Raw genomic sequence first — 20968 nt, 5'->3', positions numbered from 1 at the left:
GCTCAGGTCATGATCTCAGGGTCCTGGGATCGAGCCCCACATCGGGCTCTCAGCTCAGCGGGAGCCTGCTTCCCCCTCTCTCTCTGCTGCCTCTCTGCCTACTTGTGATCTCTGTCTCTGTCCAATAAATAAATAAAATCATAAGAAAAAATTACTTCTTAGTTCTGTCCACTGAAAAGGTCTAGAACCATCTGGTATGGTAGCCACTGGACATATGTGGCTATTTCAATGTAAAATTAATTAATATTAAACACTTGAACAGACACTTTTACACCGGTACAAATTTAAACTTCCATTCCTTGGAGCACCTGACTGGCTCAGGCTGTGCAACTCTTGATCTTGGGGTCGTGAGTCCAAGCCCCATGTTGGGCATGCAGCCTACTTTTAATTAAAAACAATTTAAAAAAATAAATAAAATTCCATTCCTTGGTTGCAGTAGCCACATTTCACGTGTTCAGTGGCGCAGTGTGGCTAGCAGCTGCCCTATTAGAGAGCAAAGATATAAAAAGTGCCTGGTTGGGTTGCACAGTCTAGAAATAATCACTAGCTCAGTAGCAGTGAGCACTCGGCACCCAGCTGGTTGTCCTTGGCCCTATTCCTGGTAGAAGAAACCACCGCTTCTTAGAAAAATGACTGGTATCAGATCTAAGGCAGAAAACACACAACATGATCTTGGAGCATCTTATCAACAGAAAGCAAGGGAATTACTAACGAGTCCAGCATTGGGTCAGAGGACTTGCTAGTCAATGTGGAGATGCTCCCATTGGCCAAAGTAAGGACAATTTGAGTATTAAAAAAAAAAAGTAAATACAGTGGACTGAAGCACAGTAAATATGTTAACATCCATGAGTTCATTTAAAAAATAAAATCCTCATTGATCGCTTTTTTATTTTTTCATTGATCACTTTTGAAGGCTGCTAGGATGCTGCGTCACCATTCTGGAAATGGATGAAGCTTCCGTGGCAGAGCTCGGCTCTGATCTCCCTTCGAGAAAGGTTTTGCATTTAGTCAAGAGGAGTGCAGCAGCGCTGTAGTGGAGCTGAGTTCGCTCTCTTTCTGGGTGGTTCCTGGTCAATGATCGACCATGGCAGGGGCTCTAGGTGGCTCTAGGTGGACCTCCAGCCCTGGGGCTCCCCTAGTGGACAATCTCTGCTCCAGAGTTCTCCACCCCTTCCCTCAGATCGACCAAAACTTAGTAGGGTTTGCATCAGAGTTAGGTTCTCCCTGCTCAACTCTGCTTCTCCATGCTTTCCACCCATGGGCTTCAGATCAGTATTGTAGTCTGTGGTTTCCTCAGCCCAATTTTGATCCAACCCCCAACCCCCATCTTTCACAGGCATGAGCTCCCAATAAATCTCTTGTATTCTGAATGCCATGTCATAGTCTGCTTACTGGAGGACACACATTCATAGTTGGTAGCAGGAGTGGTCTGAGGCAGTAGATACTAAGAGGGGGAGTTGTAACTAGATCGCTCGCTGCCCTGCTGGCAGTGAGTATCGCATCCTGGGTCAAACGTGGATGCCTTGAACAAGGTGGTATCCCACTGATACAATTTTCACAAATAATAAGTTGGGAGAACAGTGGTTGGTGCAGTGACTGACAAGGACGTGTGTTTGGGAGGATGAAGGAGATACATACAAGAACAGTACATCTCAGGGTCGTGAGCTCGAGCCCATCTTGGGCTCTGCGCCCAATGGTGAGTCTGCTTGAGATTCTTTCTCCCTCTTTTTTGCCCCTCCTGCTCACACTCTCTTTCTCTCTCTCTCTCAAATAAATAAATAAATCTTAAAAAAAAAAATTACAGTGATTTGGCTGCAGAGACATCTCACGGAAGAATATGCGAAGACGGAGATAGTTAACAGATAATTGAAACTAAGTGCGTTGACACCAAAAGCAAAGGCAACAAAGCAAAAATAAACAAGTGGGACTATATTAAACTCAGAAGTTTGTGCGCAGCAAAGGAAACCATCCACAAAATGCAAAAGCAACTTTCTGAATGGGAGAAAATATTTGCCCATCATGTATCTGGTAAGGGGTTAATATCCAAAATATATTAAAAAAAAAAACCCATACAATTTCATAGCAAAAACTCCAAACAATCCAAATAAGAAATGGGCAGAGTATCTGAACAGACATTTTCCCAAGGAAGACAAAGACATCCAGATGGCCAACAGATCCATGAGATGGCAAATATCACTCATCATCAGGGACATGCAGATCAAAACCACCATGAGATATCACCTCATACCTCTCAGAATGGCTACGATCAAAAAGACAAGAAATAGGGGCACTTGAGTGGCTCAGTGGGTTAAGCCTCTGCCTTTGGCTCAGGTCATGGTCTCAGGGTCCTGGGATCAAGCCCCGAGGGAGCCTGCTTCCCTTCCTCTCTCTCTGCCTGCCTCCCTGCCAACTTGTGATCTCTGCCTGTCAAATAAATAAATAAAATCTTTTTTTTTTAAATTAAAAATAGAACTACCTTGACTCTCAGTCAAGGTAGCTTTGCAATGCCAAGGTCAGGGCCTGGTTGGAAAAACCTCCACACATGGAATGGGTTTATCTGGGTGGGTGCTCCTAAAGACTTTGGCTCCCTGGACTTTTCTGAAACATCAGAAACTGTGAAGCTTGCTCACCCCAACCACTAAGGGAAACACCAGGACTCCCCTCTTATGGGAAGACACTGTAGAGGTTTCAAAAATAAGGCCACAAGGTCCTTCCAGTATCTGCGCCCTCCCCCTGCCCCGCCCTCCGCCCCCATTGCCAGGTTGGCAACCAGGGATTAATCGTAGCATAGCCTCATTACATACATGCTGGACCTGGTAAGAAAGAACGGTGTGTGAAAACAACAGAGCCTCACTCTAATGTAGCCCGGAGGCTCAGGGCAGAGGGCGCCCTCCGGCCCCACCACTCACCGACTGCTGACCCAACCAGAAGAGGGACTCTGCAAGTGGGTGTTACTTCCACTACCCCCCCAGGAGGAAGAGAGGCTTTCCTCGTCTGCCCAGCAACAGCCCAGCCAATGAGAGACTGTCACAATGTAGCCAATGGGAGACAGCCACAACTTAGCCTGTGAGAAATGGTCACAATTTAACCAATGAAAGACAGCCACAACCTAGCGGATAAGAGACTGTCACAATTTAGCCAAGGAGGGACTGTCATAGCCCAGCCAATGAGAAGACTGCATTCAAGTTCCTAGTTTGCTCCAAGGGCTTTCTGCTTACAACCACCTCGCGGCTGTAAAGAGCCGTTCTTTGTTCTCTGGACTCAGTGATGTTTTTTCTGCTGTGACTTGCTTGTGCGGGTTGCCTTTCTCTTTTGTTCCCAAGCAAACCCATCTTTTGCTGGTAAAATAACTGGAATTTTTAAAAAGATTTTATTTATTTATTTGATAGAGATCACAAGTAGGCAGAGAGAGAGGAGGAAGCAGGCTCCCCGAGGAGCAGAGAGCCTGATGTGGGGCTCGATCCCAGGACCCAGGGATCATGACCTGAGCCAAAGGCAGAGACTTTAACCCACTGAGCCACACAGGCACCCTGAAATTTTTATTTTTAAGGCCAAAAGGAGCCGCAGGAATTCGCAGCAGGTGTGGGCTGTGGGATGGGTTTGCAGGCGCAGCCTCCAGGGGCCAAACAGGAGCCTCTGACGGGGAGAGTTTGTGGACGTGGGGCCTTCTCTCGGGACACGGATCTAACACCCTGGCAAGGACCCCAGAGGATGTGAAATTCGCTGCCAAAGTGGCTGAAAATCTCCCAAGCTGGATGAGAACGGCAAGCCCGCAGACCCAAGAAGCTCCGCAGACCTCAAGCAGAATAAATACAGGAAAATCACACCAAGACACATAATCACCAAATTGGCCAAAATGAGAAATAAAGACTCTTCAGAACACTCAGAGAAAAGACACATTGCATGCAGAGTAACAAAGAAATGTCAGTGATCTGTTGGAGGGAAACCATTCAAGCCGGAGACAATGAAGCTACAACTTTAAAACCCTGAAAGAAGAAAAAATGAAAATCAAACAAAAACCGCTGGTGATGTGAACGTCTGTACTCAGAGAAAACAGCTGGAGAAAATGAAGGCGGTTTCATGGTATGTAATTATATCTCAATAAAGTCGTTATTAAAAAAGTTTTTGAATGAAGGCAAACTCCTGCTGCTGACTGGGATGGAGTGACGGAAAGCTTCTCCGGCCCTTCTCAGGCGAGGGACACCCAGGGGGAGCAGGAGCCATAAAGGAACATTGACAAAATGGATTTCATCAAGATTAAAAACTTCGGCTCTTGAGGAGTTCCGGTTAAGAAAAATGAACAGACAGGGGTGCCTGGGTGGCTCAGTGGGTTAAAGCCTCTGCCTTTGGCTCAGGTCATGATCTCAGGGTCTGCTGAAGAGGGAGCCTGCTTCCTCTTCTCTTTCTGCCTGCCTCTCTGCCTACTTGTGATTTCTCTCTCTCTGTCAAATAAATAAAATCTTTGAAAAAAAAAAGAAAAAGAAAAAGAAAAATGAACAGTCAAGCCCCAGACTGGGAGAAAGTATTTGCAAGACGGACATCCAGTGAAGGACGTCTATCTACAATATACAAAGAACTCTTACAACTCAATAAGAAGGCCAACAATCTCATTTTAAAATATTGACAGACGGGATGCCTGGGTGGCTCAGTTGGTTGAGCGTCCAACTCTTGGTTTCAGCTCAGGTCACGATCTCGGGGTCATGAGTTCAAGCCCCAGATCAGGCTCCACACTCGGCTGGGAGTCTGCTGCAGATTCTTTCCCTGTGCCCCTCCCTCTGCTCTCTGTCTCTCAAATAAATAAATACATCTTTAAAAGAAAATATTGTGAAAAGATTTGAACAATCCTATAAAGAGGTTTCAGAGTCATAAGCCATTAAAAAAATGCACATTAAATCCACAATGAGATGTCTATGCATAGTCACAAAAATGGCCAAAATTAAAGATGTATAAGCGAGCGTTGATAAGGAGGCAGAGCAACTTAAAATCTCATCCATCGCTGGTGGGAATACAAAATAGCCACACTGGGATACAGATTAGTAGTTTCCTATAAACATACATTCCCCTTAAAATCCCATAATCCTACAACTAGGTATGTATCCAAAGAAAATGGAAACCTGCTCACACAGACACTTGCACTTGAGCTTTCAAAGCAACTTGACTCCTAACAGATGTACCTTGGTACAGCCCAAACGTCCGTCAGCAGGTGGCTTCACACTGTGGGGTATATTCATACAATGGAACGCGACTCAGCATAGAGATAAACTTCCGATACCTTAAAGGTATTACGCTGAGTGAAAGGAGTCCGACACAAGCTTACTGTATTAGTCACTCATTGCTGTGTAACAAACGGCCATGAGACACCATGGATCAAAACAACACCCTTATCCCACAGCTTTTGTCAGGGTCAGGTCCCCAGCTCTGCCTCTTACAAAGCTGAAGCCAAGGGCCATGTCCAGGTTCACAGTCATCTTGAGGTTCACGGGGGTCCAGTTGCACTCTCCAGCTCACTCTGGCTGGGCAGGGGGTGTCAGCTCCCTTGGTCCCTGTCAGACCAAGGGCCGGACCCCAATTCCTTGCCTGGTGAGTCTCCTGCTACACCAGCTCTCAACATGGCAGTCGGCTCTTCAACGCGAACAAGTAGGGTGCCAGCAAGACCTAAGGCACAGTGTTTCACAAGCCGACCCTGGACATGATGTCTTGTCCCTTTTGGATATCATTGAATCAGGTGAGTGGGTCCAGACCCCATGCCAGGGAAGATGTCCAATACCAGGGCAGGGGTCGCTGGGAGCCGTCGTGGGAGGCTGCCCACACCAACCTCACACTGTGCGATCCTTGTATGTCGCACTTTAGAAAAGCAAAACTAAAGCAACAGAAAGCAGATGCTCATGGTTACTCGGGACCAGACCCGGGGAGCAGACTGACCACGACGATGGTAGAAATAGGTAAGGTTGGCTGTGGTCCATCGAAACTGTATACTTAAAATCGGTGAACTTTACTGTATATAAATTATATGTCAACAAAGCTAATACAAAGTAAAATAAAATCTAGATCCAGGCCATAATCTAAAAGGCTGTGTGAGACCTGACCTGGACCCTGCCTGTCTTTTTTTTTTTTTTAAAGATTTTATTTATTTGACAGAGGTCACAAGTAGGCAGAGAGGCAGGCAGAGAGAGGAGGAAGCAGGCTCCCCGCGGAGCAGAGAGCCTGAAGTGGGGCTCGATCCCAGGACCCTGAGATCATGACCCGAGCCGAAGGCAGCGGCTTAACCCACTGAGCCCCCAGGCGCCCCACAGACCCACCTGTCGTACTCAGCTTCCCTCTCTCACTCCCTGTGTCACCGCCCACACTGGTCTGGCTTTGCTTCTTTTTGGCTGGTTCATCCCAGCCTCAGGACTTCTGCACTTTCTTTTAAAAAACATTAAAAAAATCTTTACGGGCGCCTGGGGGCTCAGTGGGTTAAAGCCTCTGCCTTCAGCTCAGGTCATTATCCCAGGGTCCTGGGATCGAGTCCCATATCAGGCTCTCTGCTTGGTGGGGAGCCTGCTTCCCCCTCTTTCTCTGCCTGCCTCTCTGCCTACTTGTGATCTCTGTCAAATAAATAAAAAAAATCTTTTTTAAAGTAATCTCAACACCCAACATCGGGCTCAAACTGACAACTCCAAGACCAAGAGCCACATGTTCTTCGGCTGAGCCAGCTAGGTGCCCCAGGACCTTTGCACTTTCTGTTCTCTCTCTGAAGCACTTACCTGGCTCTTGATGTGGCTGGCTTTTTCTCCAGGAGGGATAGTCTATAATTCAAGTTCCAGCTCGAATGGTACCTCATCGAAGGCCTTTCCTAACTACCCTGTCTAAGCGTCCCCACCCCCAGCACGACTACTCTATTATTTTGGTCTTGTTTACACTCCTTCACAGCCTGTATTTCTTCTGAAATGATGGTTCGTTTCCTCACCGACTGTCTGTCCTCCCCTTTCTAGAAGGTGAGCTCAGTGGAGATGGCGACCTTTTATATCTTCTTCACACCCCATGTCTGGACCAATACTTGGCACGTGGTAGGTTGAATAATCCATTAATATTTGTTAAGTGAATATTGATCTGGTGGGGGCTTTTTTGGGGGAAGTTTAATGAAGGGAATCAAATGTCAAGTATGAAAAAGGTTCCTGTTTTTATCTGTCTGGCATCCTGCCTGGAGGATCAGCATCCAGGACCAGAGAGAGAGGAGGGGCGCAGCGCCCTCCTGCCAGAGTTTGGGAAGAACCTCATCCCGGCTGGCGGGACCCTCTCTCCCCCGAGGCTCCCTGACAGTCTCCCTGTGGCTGACCCAGCCCCCGCTCCGTCCAAAGCAGCCGGTTTTCCTCCCTTGACTGACAGCCTTTTTGTCAGGAATGTTAATTTGTGTCTACTGTTTTCTTTACGTTTGGGATTTCAAATCACTACTTTAAAAAACATAAAAAAGGAGAATAGAATTCTGGCTTTTCCACGTTAAACATGAATGTGCTGGAATGTCTATTTGACTCGTGTGGAAACAACTCTCTGAGAGGCCGAGTCTGGGGTCTGTCGGTTCTCAGGGCCTCGAACCCTGAGAACAGCATGGCCATGGCCGTGAGCTCGCCCTCCGTCTAAGGAGACAGATGACCTCCGGCCGCTGCAAGTAGTTTGCATCAGATCCTTTCTGCCGAGTTCTCTCTGCTTCTCAGACCGATGGATTCCGTGTAAAAATCACAGCATTAATACTCGCAGGCTACACTCAAGAAAATTCTCCTGTGTCACTGCCGTTTTCTCCCCAGTAAAATCGTAAAGCAGCCTCACAAATCTATCAGGCAGGGACTTTAAATTTAGCTAGTGCTGCTTCCCCTCCCGGATCGGATCGCCGTGACTCACCTCTACCTCCCGGGGCCGTCCTGCTGCTGGGGTGGAAGCCGGCCAGCTCTCCGCCGCGGCCTCAGCCCCGGTGTCATCCCACTCCATTCGCTGTGGGCTCCAGGCAAAGCGATTAAATAACACAAAAACGACGGCAGGCTGGTGGTTTCCAGAATCTAACAGACCAGCAGACCACACTGGTCTGGTTTTTCCAGATGCAGCTTAGGGCGGCCAAGCATGGTCTCAGGGAAGTGCTCCGGTGACCCCAGGGTTAACCAAGGAGGCGGAGTTTCTAAACCTTCCACTGAAGGCACAACTGTCCTGTCCCGCTCTGTGCCATATGGGGAGACCATGCCGCCTCCCTGCATAAATAGGAGAAAGACAGCAATGTCACTGCCCCCAGCGTGAAACCAGAGGGCTTTGCATGGGTCCTGCCTGATTGGGAAGCCACCTCATCAAATAAGCCAAAAGGGACTCCGTGGACGAGTTAAATAGATGTACGTACGGGACCAAATGTCTTAGGTTTGAAATTTGTTCCTTTATCATTCTCACTCCCCTGGTCTGGTGCCGAGCCTCCTGTTTTGCGCTCTTAATGGTACCAAGAAAGGAGCTGGGGTTGTTCAGGCATTTGGGCAAAGGGCACAGATCTTCCTGGAGACGGAGAACCTTTCACTTCCCCAAGGGTCCTTCTCAGGGATTTTGAAAGTCACCAAAGCCCCTCTTGGAAGGTGGTTTCTCCCCTCAAAAAGTACTAGTCACGGGATTCACACGGAGAACAACTTATGTGTTTTCCAGAGAAGGGAAGTGGCTTGACGGACCTCTGAGTGGGGAGCATTTCCCAGACCCTCAGAGGGAGGGACCAGGGGGCTGGTTCTGTCCCACAGACGCAGATGCTCCCGTATCCTGGGCCCCCCTCAGCCCAGCCAGCAGCCAGACACACAGAACCAAGGCCCTGGTTTCTTGACCTTTGCTGGGGGCACCCAGAATTGGCCCTCTCTGTTCGGAGGCAGTTGTCTGAAGGGGGCCGAAGAGGAAAAAGGGGACACAGAAGTGGCCACAAACTAATTCCTGAAAAACCAGAAGAAGGAACAATAAAAACCCCCACTCTTCAGACCCAGACAAACCAGGTAGGGACTAGACCTGAAATGGAGCTCGAGGATTCTAGGGAAGAAAAAGCATTTTGACTGACGGTCACAGGAGGCCCCGGTGATGCCCGCCGCAGCAGCTCCTACAGAAACCTCCTCCTGGTGTGCGCGGCAGGTGGTTGTGTGAGCAGGTGATTTTTTTACATCTCTGTCTCTTGGTGGTTCCTGAAACAGCGCTTGCCTCCAGGGCTTGCGGAAGAAGAGGCGAGCTGATGTCCCCAAACAGCCAGAGCTAAGGCTGAAATTCCTGTCTAGTGACCCTCTGCAGGGAGAGCTTAAGGTTCACTTTATGCCTCAGCTAACAGGCAAGTGAAGAAAATGGCAGCAGACTCTGGGTCACCCTGAACTAACTGAGTCAAGTGATTCAAGGTCAAGGTTATTTCTCAGAGGCTGTTAGCACCTGGACCTTCTCAAATATTCATAGAGTGACGGTGAGCTCAGCATGGTTGCCTGGACCCGCACAAGGATCAGAGCTTGGGGCTGAAAGGCAGGAGCTCCCGAGCAGTAAAGCGGCTGCAGACCGTGCTCGTTTTGCTGGCTTTTGGAGACTGAGCCTGTGTATTTCCCTACATTTGTTAAGCACCTGCTATGTGCTGGAGGTTTAGACATGAAGGAGCCTGAAGAAGCGGGCAGGGGAGACCTCTGTTCTAGCGGGAATGGTAACAATCCTGTTGAACGCTCACAACTCTTACTTTGTGCAAGGACACACTCTGGGCGCTTGTTGGAGGACTGACTCCTCCCAACAAACACGTCCGAAAGGGCCCACAGGAAAGTGGCCCCGAGGCCCTGAGACTTGTTCAGAGCACAGGCACATTCGCGCCACGTGGGAATGCGCTGAGATCTTTGCGTCTCTACCCAAAGGTGGCATTTACACCGAGACCCACCTGGCTCTCTTACCCCCCTATTCCTGGCTCGAGGAAAGAAAACTGGGACCCCAGCCGATACTTGGCCTTCCAGGCTGGGCTGGAAATACCTGGCAGCAAAGTCCTTTCTACCTGCCCCTGCTCTGGCCAGTGTCTGCGGTCTCACAAGGAGGTTTAACCCACTCCAGAACAAGTTTGCTCGCTCTTAGGTGTTTTCATGGGAATTCACTTTCTATTGTCAGTTGATAAAGAGTCCAGAAGTGAATAAATGAGACCAATGACAAAGTTTTTTGAGGGAAAATGCGAAGGACTTTAAGTTGAAAAGAATTAAAATAGAAAACGCTCAAGGCCTTGACTTTCTCAGCTCTTTGTCAGGCCAGACGGGGAAGTCACTGCATCCGCGGCCAGGACCCCCGCCAGGACCGCGGCCGGGGGAGCACCCCCAGGGCGCACCGCCCTTCTCTCCCCCAGGCGGGCCTTTCAGGGTGGGCAGAGCTGCTCTGCCTCGTGACCGCTCAGGCTCTGCTCTCCCCCAAGTGCGAGGGGTTTGGAAGGAGCTGCTGGTGGGGGGGTTGGGTCTCTCCTACGAGCGGGTGAACGCCGCAGGGGCGCTAGCCCCCTCCCCGAGCCACGCTCCTCAAGTGCCTGAACCAGGTGCCCGGGACCTGTGTCCCCCACAGCCAGCCCCGGGGACGAGGATCGCCGCGCCCGTCCGTCTGCAGGCGCCCGGCGGGGCAGCGGGAGGCGGCGACCAGGCGGGTCGCGGGGCTGGGTCGCCTCCCCCGCAGCAGTGAAGCGGAGCGCGAGCGCCCGACCCCCGGGGAGGGGGGCGCGGCTAGGCCCGGCGGGAGCTGGAGGCGGGGCGCTGCCGCGAGGCTCGGGGGCGGGGAGGAATCCGCGCGGCTCGGGAGTGCGGCGGGCTGGGCGGCAGGTGGGGGCGGACGGGCGGGGCGGCGGGGGGGGGGCGGCCCGGTTCGGGGCGGGGCGGGCTCTGGGTTCTGCGCTCCGTCCGCCCTCGCGCCCGCGCCGCGCGCCCTCCCGCTCCCGCCCAGCCTGTGCTGCTACCGCGGCCGCCGGAGAAGCAACTTCTCGAGCGCCCGCGACCGGCGGGACCTCGGCGCCGTCCCCGGTCCAGCGCCGAGCGCCGAGGCCATGGACACGCTGATCGGGCTGCTGCCCCCGCTCCTGCTGCTCTGCGCGCAGCAGCCCCGCGGCGCCAGGTAAGCAACCCGGGGTCCGCGCTGCTGCCAGGGTCGCCCTCGGTGGGGAGCACCCTCGGGCCTTCAACCCCATCCCCCGCGCTGTCTACCTCCACCCCCGTCTTCATCGCCCCCGTCGACTCCCGTCTTCATCCCTCCGTGTCCACCCCCATCTCCCCGCGAGGACTTTCCTCCCCCGACCCCGTCTCCGCCGCGGGCTCTTCTCTCGGGACTCACCGCGCCGCTGCCCTTGGGGCGCGGGCCGCGGCCACGCCAGCTGCGGGCGCCCCCGGGTGCTGTCCGCCGTCCCGGTGCTGAACCGGCGCCGCTCGGCCGGACGAGGGCGGGGGAGACGCTCCCAATCCTCGGGGTGCCCGGGCTCGCTGGGGTCCTCCGCCCCAGAGGCACTTGGCCGGCCCCTGGCTGGCTGGTGCCCTTCCAGGCGCGGGCTGAGCGCTCGGCTCCGCACGAGCTGCAGGCAGGCAGGAAGGAGCGATCCTGAGGACACGGGGGAGGAGGCTGCTCCTTTTCCCATGGGAGCAGAGCTACACAGACGAGCTTCCGCTGCAGCTAGCAGGGCTGGGGTGGACGAGATGAGGGCTGTGGGTGGTCGTCAGAAAGTTCCGGCTCAGGACACCGGAGTCTCCTTTCCGGGGCCCTTTCAAATGGAATCCGCTGAATTCCAGAGTATGCAGGTGGGAAGGAGCCCACTGCCTGGTTGGGGGTGGGGGGGGGCGCCTAGGGATGGGGGGGGACATGCAGGACGACTCAGGATTTCTAACTGTCGGGGGAGGGAGGATGGGAAAGGTTAAGAAGAGGGTCCCCTGGGCTGTGGCTTCCTCCCTTTGGCCTCAGGGACCAGTAGGGTCCCTTGGTTTGTCTCTTCTCTGGGGACTTGAAATGGGCTCCAGGTAGCCTGGCATCCCATGCCTTTATGCCGGTCACCTTCCACGCGAGTTGTGAGGGGACTTTTTGAGGATTATCTTGGTGCAAACACTGCAGAAAACCAGAACAAGGACAGCCCCCACTCCTCCCCTAGCATTCCAGACTTCTGGACCCTTAGAAACTGGAAAAGGTTGAACATCAGCCTGTGTTTGGGTTATAGACACTCAGGCAGCACATATCAGGGACGCGGGGGGAGATGTGTGGGGTGGGGGGCAGAGCCAGGAAGCTCTGGGTCTGGCCACAGTGTGGCCATCGTGCCCCAGACCACAGGCAGCGTTGACGCAACCCCTGCCCTCGGGAGGGCTTTGTTCTTTTATGGAGACCCACGGTCCTTTTCCGTCTTCCCACTTCAAGGTAACAGGAAGGGCAAAGCACTGAGGCGTAGCCATGGACGTATGTCCTAAAGGCCTGGGACCAGCTATGGGCCCAGCACAGCCATGCAGCTGCGATTCCCAAATGTCCCAGCTGCTTCGGATCCCAAAGTCTTAGCCCAAGTTTGACACCAAAGCTCATTGGGTGGCAAAGATTATTCGCTTTTCCATGAGGCTCATTTTTCCTACTTTTGGGGCCTGCTTGTACTTTCCTGCTGGGAAATTCTCCAGACCCTCCCCCACACCCCAAGTCCGGAAGTGCATTATATCGCCTTTCTAAAAACAAACATTCTGAACTTTGACCCACATCTGGCTTAGGGTTTGGGTAAGGGATGTGTCTGTCTGCCTGTCTGCCTGTCTGCCTGTCTGCGCAGTGAGGCCCCGCCGCGGGGAGAGCCTCTGGGCTTTATGGGCCTTGGGTGGCGACCTTCAGACAGTGTCCTGCTGTCAGTCCGGAGCCTCCTCTCCCAGCCTCTGTGTCCCTCCATCCGGAGCTCAGGAGGATAGCACCTCCCTTCCCTCGGGCTTGTCCTCACACCCGGCGCGGAGCGCTATGGGATGATGGACAGGTGCTTGCTCTGGCTGCGGGACTCAGGGCAGATCCTGGGCTTCCTGGTGGGAGCAGAAGGAAAGTGCCTTGCGGCGCTGGTGGCTTGGGCCCAAGTTGTGCCTTCCCTGAGCCCCCACTGGTGCAGTGGGTGCCCGAGCTTGCTGGCTGCACACCCTGCGGCCGGCCCCGCTCTGGGCCCCCGGCGCCTCCGCGTCCCTGGAGGAGCTCTGCCGGTAGCTCCTGTGCCGGCTCACGGCGCGACTGGTGTGGGCTTCCTCCTCGCCTTGGTAACTGAGGTGTCAGAGCAGCTGGTGCTTCCGTGACAGCAAAGCTGTTGGGGACCGTGGGCTTGTGTGTGCATGGTGAAGAGGACCCCGCTGCCTCGCTCAGCTACACCCACCTTTCCTTGTCCCCAGGGGCACAGACAAGTGATAGGGGTCAGTCGAGGGAGAGAGGCCTGATGGTGCCTGACAGCTAGGTGCAAGCAGCCAGTGTTTTCATGGGGCCTGCTTTATCCCGGGAGTCTGGACATCTGTCTCTGAGCTTCTCTGTCTGTCCACACAAGGGGAGCCCCCGCCCTAGGCCATCGTTGGGTCCAAGGCCATCAGATGAAACAGAACCTCTCTCCCAAGGCACTAGTCAGAGTCTCCACAAGCTCGCCCTGTGCTGAGCTCCCTGCACATAACCTGTGGACCCAGTCCACCCCTTTAGCTGCCCACCTGAACCATGGGAGGAAAGCAAGGCCCCCACGACCCAGGCTAGCGTGCCGGGCGTCCTTCTCGGATGGCCTTTGTCACCTCTTCACAGCTGGAAAAATGAGCCGCCCCTGTTGTAAGTGACAAGTGAGATGGGGCCGGGGGCCTTTCCCCCTCGGACTCCATTAGGGACGGCAAAGGTGAAGAAGTCCGCTGCCATCCTTCCAGTTCAAGGCGATCTTCAGGGCCAGGGGCTGCCCCATGGTCCTGCCTTCATGCCTGCGAGTGGGCCTGGGGCCTGGCCGAGGAAAGGGGCGGCTGCCTGGGCCACCACCCCAGGCCAGGGAAGGCCGAGTCTCCTGACAGCCTCGTTCCTAGCAGGCTGGCCGCTGCAGCAAGACGGCAGCTGGGACGGTCCAAAAATAAAACCCAATTCCAGTGCCTTCCTGTGCGGTCTCCGGGCGGCCTCCGTGTGTGTGACTGTGCGCACTGGGGCCAGGACTCCGCTTACGTCCTTCTTACACTGCGTTACCAAATCACCTGCCCGCCCCTGCGCTGGACCAGGTCGCTGTCTGGAGGGACCGAGGTGGTCCCTGCGGGGAGGTCAGGGTTTGTGAATTTCTTGCGCTGAGGAGCTCTTGGTTCAAATTCAACCTTCTTCAAGGGGCCCATAGATGAGACAGGGGAGGGGCTGTCCCAGGCAAGCTCTAGACAAGGGACAAGGTGTTCTAGAACCCCCTTCTGAGACTACAGCGTGATTACAGAGTAACACGAGTGCTGTTCTCAAATGCCCTCCCCTCTTCCTGCCTCACTCTGGGCAGGCCTTGTCCTCCGGCCAGGGGCAGGATGTGTGAGTTTCCTGGGGCTTCACTAACAAGTGACCACAAACTGGGGGGGCTTAAGACCATGGACATTTATTCTTTCCCAGCTCTGGAGGCCAGAAGCCCCAGATCAAGTCTGAGGGCAGGGCTGACTCCCTCTGGAAGGTTCTGAGGGAGAACCCATTCCTGGGCTTCTTGGCAGTTTGGGGCCCTCCTGGGGTCTGTGGCACCCCTTGGCTCGGGACTGCGTCTCTCCGATCTCTGCCTCTGTTGTGACAGGACTTTCTTCCTGTGTGTCTGCCTTTTCTTCTTATAAGATGCCACTCTTTGGGGGCACCTGGGTGGCTCAGTGGTTTAAGCCGCTGCCTTCAGCTCAGGTCATGATCTCAGGGTCCTGGGATCGAGCCCCGCATCGGGCTCTCTGCTCAGCGGGGAGCCTGCTTCTCACTCTCTCTCTGCCTGCCTCTCTGCCTGCTTGTGATCTCTCTGTCAAATAAATAAAATCTTTAAAAAAAAAAAAAAGATGCCACTCTTTGGATTAAGGTCACCCTTATCAAGCATGATATCCTCTTAACTAATTTCAGCCCAATTTCCAAATAAGGTTCCATTCTGAGGTTCTGGGTGGACATCAACTTTGGGTGGCACTGTACCCCAGGACAGCTGAGCACAAGTAGGGGCGGGCAGGTGGGGCTGCTGGGGAGCCTTTGGCAGTCTGGTGTGTCCCAGCCACACGGCGCGGCTCTGCTGGGGACAACACGACCGGCACAGGCTGCCAGTGGGACTCCCTTGCAACCCTTGGCACGGCCCCAGCTGCTCTGGGATCAGGCTAAGCTTCAGAAGCACAGGACAACCGGGGGGTCTCTGGGGCCAGGCCTCGGCCTGCCTAGAAAGGGACAGAGAGCAGGAGGTCAGCTACAACGTCCCCATGGGCCCTTCGCTTTGCCCTGGGTCAGGTTTGGGACCTCATCCGACCCTACCAACAGCCCCCCACCAGCTTTCTGGTCACACATCTCTTCTCTCAAGTCACCTCCTACAGGACGCCTTACCCTCCGAGGCTGGAAGGAAGACCATGGGCCCTTGTCAGGCCCTTTGAGGCAATTCATTGGCCGGTGGGGACTCTGGGACTGGCCACTCTCCTCAGGCGGGTTGTGGAGGGAGGTTGGGGACTCTGCCTGACCCAGCCCGCTCACTCAAGGCCAGGTGGGTAGGAGGCAGCTGAGCAGAGAGGCTGGTGGGGGAGGTGGAGGAATCTTGGGCACTGCTCCTCCCTGGGGCCCCCCGTTTTTGGCAGGCATTCCTGGGACTGGCCAGGTCCGGCCTGGGGCGCTTCACAGCAGTCTCCCAGGAAGGACCTAGGTCCCGTTCCTGGCTCCCAGCCCGTGACCAGCGGGCCTTTGTTTCCAGAGCGATGAATGATATTGGGGACTATGTCGGCTCTAATCTGGAGATATCCTGGCTCCCCAACCTGGATGGCCTGATGGAGGGCTACGCTCGCAACTTCCGGCCAGGCATCGGAGGTGAGGGCGGCCGGCGGGGACACGGGTAGACTCCTGCGTCCAGCAGCGCGTGCAAGCCTTGCTGGCTCTGGGATGGCTCCCCTGAGGGTGCATCTGTGGTCCCCAAGGAGTGTGTCAGATTTTGACAGCTAGCCCCTCCAGGGAGACAGCCAGGAGGCTAGATCTTCTCAGCATCTCATCACAGACCGTCGCCAGCACAGTCCTCCCTGCAAAACCCTGTCCTGCCTGCCTGGCTTTCAGTGGGTGGAGAGCCTGGCCTCAGCTCCTTCCTTGCAGGGCCCCCTGTGAACGTGGCCCTCGCCATCGAGGTGGCCAGCATCGACCACATCTCGGAGGCGAACATGGTAGGTGCCGGCCACCCTCTGCCGCACCCCTGCCCGGGGCCCCCGGGACAGGAGCCGGGCTGATGGCCAGTGGCCCTCCCTGCCTCCCCCTGCAGGAGTACACCATGACGGTGTTTCTGCACCAGAGCTGGCGCGACAGCAGGCTGGCCTACAACCACACCAACGAGACTCTGGGGCTGGACAGCCGCTTTGTGGATAAGCTGTGGCTCCCAGACACCTTCATTGTGAACGCCAAGTCCGCCTGGTTCCACGACGTGACGGTAGAGAACAAGCTCATCCGGCTGCAGCCCGACGGGGTGATCCTTTACAGCATCCGGTGAGGACCTGTCCCCAGCAAGAGGCCCCACCAGGAGCCAGCTTGGGCGGCGGGGGGGGGGTGGGTCCGGAGCCTCTGGTCGCCAGAACCGCTGAACCCACGGCAGCTGCAGAGGGGGCGGCGGGAAGCCCGCAGGTGCAGCTTTTTGGCCAACGCGGTGCCTTTCTGTTTTCTCTGCGGGGGTGAGATTCACATAACATAAAATTCACCATTTCTATGCGAATGATTCCGTGGCATTCAGTAGATTCGCAGTGTTGTGCAAACATCACCTCTGTCTGATTCCAGAACGTCTCATTCCCCGAAAAGGAGACCCCGGGTCCCTGAGCATTCCCTCACCACCCCCCCACCCCGAACCTGCTTTCTGCCCATTCTGCACATTTCACGTCGAGTGAGTCATGCGCGACGTGTCTTCGTGTCTGCTTCCTCCTTTCAGCAGTGTTTCTGGTGTTACCCGTGTTGTGACGTCCCTTCTGTGGCTGAGTAGCATTCCGTGGCCTGGTGCCCCCTCCTGCGTTCAGGAGCCCTGGGCGGCTCCGCATGTCGGCCATCGTGGATCGGGCCGCTGTGAACATGAATGTCCACACATTTGTTTCCACACGTGCTTCTGACACGTGCCTTTTAAAAACAGCATGAGTTGCCAACCAGGAGATTTATGTAAGAGTCTAAATTCTTCTGGAGAGTCAGAACGTTTGGCAACCCCCCCTCTTCCCACACTGCCCGGTTGGCGGGAATGCCCAGAGGCTGTCCTTCAGCGCCGGTCGGGCGCTCGGGCACCCTTGTCTTCCAAGCCCCCCGCCCCGGCTTAGCCAAACAGGCATTTGGAAGGGCGAACGAAGTGACGGGAGCCCGGCTGCGGTTCCCGAAGGAAGAGCCAGGAGTGTCTGTCCGTGGACCGCGGCGGTCCATGCTCCCCCCGCTGGGGCCAGCGTCTCGCCGAGAGAGCCCCAGAGGCTGTCCGGCCCCCCTCGCTGGAGGGGGCCCCCGGGTGGGGGTGGGGGCAGGAGAAGCAGGATGGCGGGCACCGGCCTCCCTCCCGGAGACCTCACCAGCACGTTGTCTGGGCAGAATCACGTCCACGGTGGCCTGCGACATGGACCTGGCCAAGTACCCCATGGACGAGCAGGAGTGCATGCTCCTCCTGGAGAGCTGTGAGTGCCTCCGGCCGCCGGCCGCTCCCGACTCTGCTGGGGAGGGGCCGGGCACGCGCACCGTCAGGGGCCATTGCGGCTGACCTGGCTCGGGGACCGGAAAGCATCTGGGATGGGCCCCGTGGAGTCGAGGCCGAAGGGAGGGAGCTGCAAGGCCTGAGAGACCCGGCCCTCGTCCCAGGGGCCAGTGCCTTGCCGGGGACAGGCGGGTGTGGAGCCCAGACGAGGCACGTGTCTGTATCACTCGGCCTGCGGGACAGCCGCGGTGGGTCACCCAGAGATGGTGACCTGCCCTGTCCGCCTGCCTGGGGTGCTGGGCGAGGCCACAGGCCTTCTCACCCCTGGCCGGGTCTTCTCGTGCTGTCCCCTGTCGCTGCTGCGCCGGGCTCCCCAGGTGCACGGGGCGCTCCTGCTGGGGGCTGCTGGGGGCTGCTGGGGGCGGGGGTGCGAGGCTCCGCTGCCCGCCGGGGCTCTCCCGCAGACGGCTACTCGTCCGAGGACGTGGTGTACTACTGGTCGGAGAACCAGGAGCGGATCCACGGGCTCAACGAGCTGCACCTGGCCCAGTTCACCATCACCAGCCACCGCTTCACCGCCGAGCTGAGGAACTTCAAATCCGGTAACACGGCTTCTCCCCACGAGCCGGCTTGCGGGTTTCTGGCCCCTCCAGCAAAGCCGACAGCTGGCCCTCGGGATCCCCGAGGAGACACTGGAAAACCACGGACGGGCACAGGCCGCACCCGGGGACTCTGGACACCACAGTGTGGACGGCCGTCAGGTTTTCTCGGCCTTGTTCCTCCGGCCTCTGTTGCTCCCTGGAGGCGACAGCCCCTGGGGTTCGGGGGACATAAGGGGCCAGGGCGTCAGGGGCCTCCTGGGGCTGCTGTGTCTCCTGGTCCTTCCTGCCCCTTCCCAGCTCCTGCCGCCCCGTCGCTGGTGCCAGTGAGCCCAGCTGGCCCTCTCCTTTCGTTTGGCTGTGCCCCGAGGAGGGCCAGGAGAGCTGGGCTGGCCGCACGGCTGGGGTAGGAGCCTGGGCCAGTGTGGACCCGGAGCCCATCTCCTCTCCTTCCTCTGGGCGGCCCTGCAGGGAGCCGGCCTCCCTCCAGGACGAGGGCCTGGGCAGGGGTGAGAGCCCTGACCCATCAGGCTGTGTGGGGGAGGTGGCGAAGGCCAGGGTCTGGGGCTCACAGGGGCCCCTCCGCCCGAACGCCACCGCGTGTGTGAGGCGGGTCCCAACCCGGAGTGCTTCCCCGACAGCCGGCCAGTTCCCCCGGCTCAGCCTGCATTTCCGCCTCCGGAGGAACCGCGGCGTCTACATCATCCAGTCCTATATGCCCTCCGTGCTCCTCGTCGCCATGTCCTGGGTCTCCTTCTGGATCAGCCAGGCGGCGGTGCCGGCCAGGGTGTCTCTAGGTACGGGGCCCTGACCTTTCCTCGGAGGGAGCGGGCCGAAGGGCAGGAGCCCAGAAATAGGACCCCCGCCCTGCCAGCCGCGAGCCCGGGCCTCGTCTCCCAGCCCCATGTTCCCAGCTGTCCTGGGCCCATGGCCAGCCGGGCCAGGTCCGGTCAGAGGAGTCTGACCTGCCCTTGGGCCGGGGGTGGGGGTACAGGGAGGTGGCGGGGGCCCCAGCGCTCACCACCCCTCCCCAGCAGGTATTACCACGGTGCTCACCATGACCACGCTGATGGTCAGCGCCCGCTCCTCCCTCCCGCGGGCCTCGGCCATCAAGGCCCTCGATGTGTACTTCTGGATCTGCTATGTCTTCGTGTTTGCCGCGTTGGTGGAGTACGCCTTCGCCCACTTCAATGCTGACTACCGGAAGAAGCAGAAGGCCAAGGTCAAGGTCAAAGAGCAGAAAGCAGAGGTGAGGCTGAGCCTGCTGGCTCCCTCATGTCCAGGGTCAAGGACAGCCTCCCCGACACCCTCCCAGTGGCCCCCAGTCCCCACTCCCTCTAGCCCCAACATGAAGAGGCAGCATTGCTGGGGCCCCTTGTCCCGGGACCTGCTCAGGACCCTCTGCCCCCTGTTCTGGGGAGGTCACTTGCAGCCCCTGGCGCACAAGAGCAGGTCCAGACTCTGGCCCATTCTGCGGCCAGATGCGGGGGGACTTAGGCCCTGGCCCAGGCTGGGGTCCTGGTGTGGGGAGCCGGCCCTGGGCTCAGCCCTGTCTCCTCCCCCGCCCGCCCCGCCGCGCAGCTGGACGTGAAGAATGCCATCGTGCTCCTCTCCCTGTCGGCCGCCGGCGCCACCCAGGAGCTGGCCGTGTCCCGCCGGCACTGCCGCGGGGCTGGGAACCTCATGGGCTCCTACAGGTGTGTGGAGATGGAGACCGGGCAGGCCGAGAGGCCGGGGGCGGGCCGCTCGGGGGGCCGGGGAGGCCTCCGTGCACTTTTCAAGCCCATTGACGCCGACACCATTGACATCTATGCCCGCGTGGTGTTCCCGGCGGCCTTCGTGGCTGTCAACGTCCTCTACTGGGCGGCCTACGCCATGTGAGGCCGGAGGTGAGGCCTCGCCTGTCCTGGAGCCTGCAGCGGCTGGGGAGAGGCTCTTGGGCTGATCTGCCTGTTTCGAGGGGGCATGACAACAGGCCCCATAAAACGAGAGGAGAGCCTTGGCCTCGCTGAGGACCCCAGACTCTGTCCCCACCGGCTCCTGGAAGACCACCCCGGGGCTCTCCCACACACCCTTCCTGCGGACCCCTGGCCCGGCCCCTCCTGGACGGCAGACCCAGCCTGACCTGGGGCTGAGTCACACAGGCTCAGGGCCCTGGAGTAACTCTGCGTTCAGTTCAAAAAACCATCCCGATTCTAGGCATTCGTGCTGTGGGCCTGGGACCAGGTCCTGGGAGACTGGGAATGGGCGGGGCCGCTTTCTCGGTGAGACGGTGGAGGAGGGCATCCGTGGGCCTTCGGTCCCAGCATGAAATAAAACGGAGCCTTTGGCTGCTGGCTGTGTTCTCTGTCGCTGGGGCGGAGCTGCAGCCGTGACCTCGCTGACTGGAGAGCCGTTCTCTAGCTGTGGGCTCCCTGGGCTCCGGACCAAGGGACTTGGAGCTGTGTCCCCCCAGGCGAGCCATGTGGCCACATCCTTGGGCATTAGCGGGAGGGGCAGAGGTGCAGGGACCTGGAGAGGGTCGAGGAGTCAGTCACACCTCCCCTTAATCTCTTGGCCCCGTGGCCAGGGCGCCACTGTG

General features: G+C 56.8%; 2 protein-coding genes across 2 annotated transcripts in view; one reads left to right on the top strand and one right to left on the bottom strand.

Annotated features, from left to right (window-relative positions):
• CFAP74 (cilia and flagella associated protein 74) overlaps window positions 1-11604 on the bottom strand; it is a 74620-nt gene extending 63016 nt beyond the window's left edge. Inside the window, exons 1-2 of the mRNA XM_032361539.1 lie at window positions 11302-11604; window positions 7879-7968 (exon numbers count right to left, since the gene is read on the bottom strand). The gene's annotated coding sequence lies outside the window, so the exon portion shown is untranslated. The remainder of the gene's footprint in view (window positions 1-7878; window positions 7969-11301) is intronic.
• Window positions 10828-20711, top strand: GABRD (gamma-aminobutyric acid type A receptor subunit delta). The gene is made up of 9 exons (XM_032361540.1): window positions 10828-11085; window positions 15851-15963; window positions 16240-16307; window positions 16403-16623; window positions 17689-17771; window positions 18253-18390; window positions 19029-19184; window positions 19425-19636; window positions 19969-20711. The coding sequence occupies exons 1-9, from the start codon at window positions 11018-11020 to the stop codon at window positions 20266-20268; spliced, it is 1359 nt and encodes a 452-aa protein (XP_032217431.1). The 5' UTR covers window positions 10828-11017; the 3' UTR covers window positions 20269-20711.
• Window positions 20712-20968: the final 257 nt, after the last annotated feature.

The sequence above is a fragment of the Mustela erminea genome, chromosome 10 (genome assembly GCF_009829155.1).
Source record: "Mustela erminea isolate mMusErm1 chromosome 10, mMusErm1.Pri, whole genome shotgun sequence".
Classification (NCBI taxonomy): domain Eukaryota; kingdom Metazoa; phylum Chordata; class Mammalia; order Carnivora; family Mustelidae; genus Mustela; species Mustela erminea.
Note: the sequence above shows the minus strand (reverse complement) of the source record. Positions and strands in the feature narration are given on the sequence as shown.